The following is a 3,304-nucleotide window of genomic DNA, read 5'->3' as shown; positions in this document are numbered from 1 at the left end:
GTTGCTTTAGTTTTTATAATATTTACATCTATATTAAATTTTATTAATTTTATTATATATTTTATTTAAAACGGTTTAATTACGGTTCGATCTCGGTTGAACTATTGAACCATTCGGTTCTCACAACCTTGGTGAAAACATTGTCTTTTCTTGAGTTGTAATTTTTCTTTTGGTTCTTTTCGATTTTTATGTTTGGAATTTAGAATTTTTTTAAACATAAATTGAAGTTATTTGATTATTATTTGTGATTTTATTTTTAATTCGATTCACACTGTTGATATTTTGTTAATTTCTAATTTAGTATTTAATGTCATAAAGTTATAAATTTCTCATATGAATTATTGTTGATATAATTAAGTTAGTTATTAATTTTTAATGTGTACTTATTTTTATAAAAATCTAATTATAATTTTTAATTAAAGTATTATGTTTAAAATTTTAAATTTAAATTCAAATATAATTTAATTTTTTTAAAATTTAAATTCAAATGTGTACTTATTTTTTTAAATTTTATATAATTTATAAGCTATTATGCTAATTACAGAAGATTATATTAAAGTAAATAGAATTACCAGTCTTATTAAAATATGAGGTAATTTATACTATTTAAAAGAAAATTTTAATTTGACATTCTTCTATATTTAATTCTGTTTCTAATGTTGTTCTAATAAAATTGAATTAATTTAAAAAATTTTATTTAAAAATTTAAAATTTATACTAACTAATTAGAAAACTCTATTTAAAATTTGAAATTCTAATACTAATTCCTAATCAAGTGACTTCTTAATCGTTTCAATTTTTAAAATTAAATTTTTTTACTTGCCACATTTATAAATTTTCTCTTTACTCAATTTACATTGTTATCTTTTATATTGTTTCTGTACAATAGAAGTACTTTTATTTTTTTCTCTCTTTTTAAATATTTTTCTAAATTTACGTAATTTATAAGGTTATTAATTTTTAGATTGTATTTAATTTTATTTATTTTTATCGACAAATGATAGGATTGATACAATTTATGACGAAACTAATAAAAATTATTTTTAAATTAACAAATTCCTATATTCCTAATGAACAACGAACGTTTAATTAGGAAATCTTATTTAAAAATTTAAAATTTGTACTAGCTAATTAGGAAATTCTATTTAAAAATTTGAAATTTGAATTCTAATACTAATTTCTAATTAAGTGACGTTTTAACCATTTCGATTTTTAAATTTAAATTATAAAGCTATGAAAAATCAAGGTATTTTACTATGTTTTTTTTTTATATATTAAGATTGTATTCTTTTATTATTTTATTTTTATTAATAATATTAATAGTTTTATTTTAGAATTAATTATTAAATATTTCATAAAACCACCATGTGCTTTTGTTAGGACTAAACATGACTGATGACGAACTGAAAAACCTTTTCCTTATTGAGATTGAGAAGATATTCAGCAGCAATACGAGATCTTTAAGAGACTATCAATCAATTCCATATCTTAAGATGTCTGATGTTCGCCTTTTTCAGAATAAGCTAATAGAGGAAGAGTTAGTATATGACACAAATGAGTTGACTCATACAAACTTATATACGGAACAAAAGATGACTCATGAGCAAAGGTTAGTATTCGATGAGATACTCAATGCTGTTATTACAGACTCTGGTGGTTTTTACTTTGTTTATGAGCATGGTGGGTGTGGTAAGATATTTATTTAGAATGGACTTTCTTCTGCTATTCGGTCTAGAAGAAAGATTGTTTTAAATGTCACATCCAGTGAAATTGCGTCTTTACTCCTACCTGGTGGCTGAACGGCTCATTCTAGATTTTCAATACCCATTACAATCATTGATGAATCTACTTGCAACATCAAGCATGGCAGTTTGAAGGCTGAGCTGCTCATCCAAAGTAGCTTAATAATTTGGGATGAAGCTCCAGTGCTCAATAAAATATTGTTTGAAGCACTTGATCGGACACTCAGGAATCTTATGTCAGTTACTGATCAATATAGGACACATCAACCATTTAGTAGTAAGGTTGTTGTTCTAGGAAGTGATTTCAGGCATATACTTTCGGTAATTTCGAAAGGGAGTAGACACGATATATTGACATCAGCTATTAACTCATCTCATTTGTGGTCGTTTTGTAAGGTTCTGAAATTGCATACAAACATGAGGCTTTTAATGTCTTCTTTAGATCAAGATGAAGGTGAAATGAATAGATTTGCTAATTAGATACTTGATGTTGGAAATGGAAGTATTGGTTCTGTTGTTGGTGATGAATAAGAAATTAAAATTTCAGATGATCTATTGATTACAACTACTGATGACCCTCTCTCTCATTTGGTAGACTTTGCATATCCAAATTTGTTGCAAAACATGTCAGATTACAGCTTACAGGTATTTTCAGAGTAGGGCAATTCTTGCACCCACGCTTGAGAGTGTCGAGAAGGTAAACGATTTTGTCTTGACAATCTTTCCAGGGATGGAAAAGGAGTATTTGAGTTCTGACACAACATGTCAAGCTGATGAGAATGAAGATGTACAACAAGAGTGGTTCACACCAGAGTTCCTAAATGATATCAAATGTTCAGGACTACCCAATCACAAGTTGACTTTGAAGCCAGGAGTCGCTGTAATGCTACTATGAAACATAGATCAGACTTCAGGTTTATGCAACGGGACAAGATGAATAGTTAACGAACTTGGCAGCAACGTAATTGGAGCGACGGTAGTGACCGGTAGAAATATTGGAGATAAAGTGTACATTCCAAGAATGAACTTGATCCCTTCAGATTCAGGATTGCCATTTAAGTTCAAATGGAGACAATTTCTATTAACAGTATGCTTTGCAATGACCATTAATAAGAGTCAGGGTCAATCATTATCACATGTAGGACTTTACTTGCCAAAATCAGTGTTCACCCATGGACAACTTTATGTTGCTTTGTCAAGAGTTAAGAGTCGCAGTGGCCTCAGGGTTTTAATTCTAGACGAAGACGGCAATCCAAAGTCATCAACAACAAATGTCGTGTTCAAAGAAGTTTTTAATAATATTTTGGTAAGAATAATATTATTTTTATTTTAATAGCATGTTATGATTTACACTTTTGTATAAATATTTACTGTAAATATAATTAATTTATCTATAACTCTGTTTTTAGATTTGAGATAAAATGTGTAACAAGGAGCACAACATCATATGCTAATTGCTTTTCTAATGAAGTTAGTAAGATAATAGGTTGTCGATAAATTTTTATTAGCCTTTTGATATAAAATTTAGTATAAAATTGACATGCTATTATTACAGTTATATA

General features: G+C 27.3%; 1 protein-coding gene across 1 annotated transcript; it reads left to right on the top strand.

Annotated features, from left to right (window-relative positions):
- Positions 1-1,388: 1,388 nt before the first annotated feature.
- On the top strand, positions 1,389-2,637 carry LOC148554313 (uncharacterized). The gene is made up of 3 exons (XM_088495096.1): positions 1,389-1,609; positions 1,814-2,063; positions 2,374-2,637. Exons 1-3 carry the CDS (start codon positions 1,389-1,391, stop codon positions 2,635-2,637), a joined length of 735 nt encoding a protein of 244 aa, XP_088351222.1.
- The last annotated feature ends 667 nt before the right edge of the window (positions 2,638-3,304 follow it).

This window comes from Arachis ipaensis, chromosome B7, assembly GCF_059453495.1.
Source record: "Arachis ipaensis isolate K30076 ecotype BB chromosome B7, ASM5945349v1, whole genome shotgun sequence".
Classification (NCBI taxonomy): Eukaryota; Viridiplantae; Streptophyta; class Magnoliopsida; order Fabales; family Fabaceae; genus Arachis; species Arachis ipaensis.
Note: the sequence above shows the minus strand (reverse complement) of the source record. Positions and strands in the feature narration are given on the sequence as shown.

What these genes read in the sequence shown, in the direction of transcription:
- LOC148554313 (XM_088495096.1), top strand. Translation starts at nt 1,389, where the DNA reads ATGACTGATGACGAACTGAAAAACCTTTTCCTTATTGAGATTGAGAAG. An exon ending in AAGATGACTCATGAGCAAAG is followed by an intron (nt 1,610 to 1,813) that starts GTTAGTATTCGA and finishes GGCTCATTCTAG; the next exon opens with ATTTTCAATACCCATTACAA. An exon ending in ATTTCAGGCATATACTTTCG is followed by an intron (nt 2,064 to 2,373) that starts GTAATTTCGAAA and finishes AAAACATGTCAG; the next exon opens with ATTACAGCTTACAGGTATTT.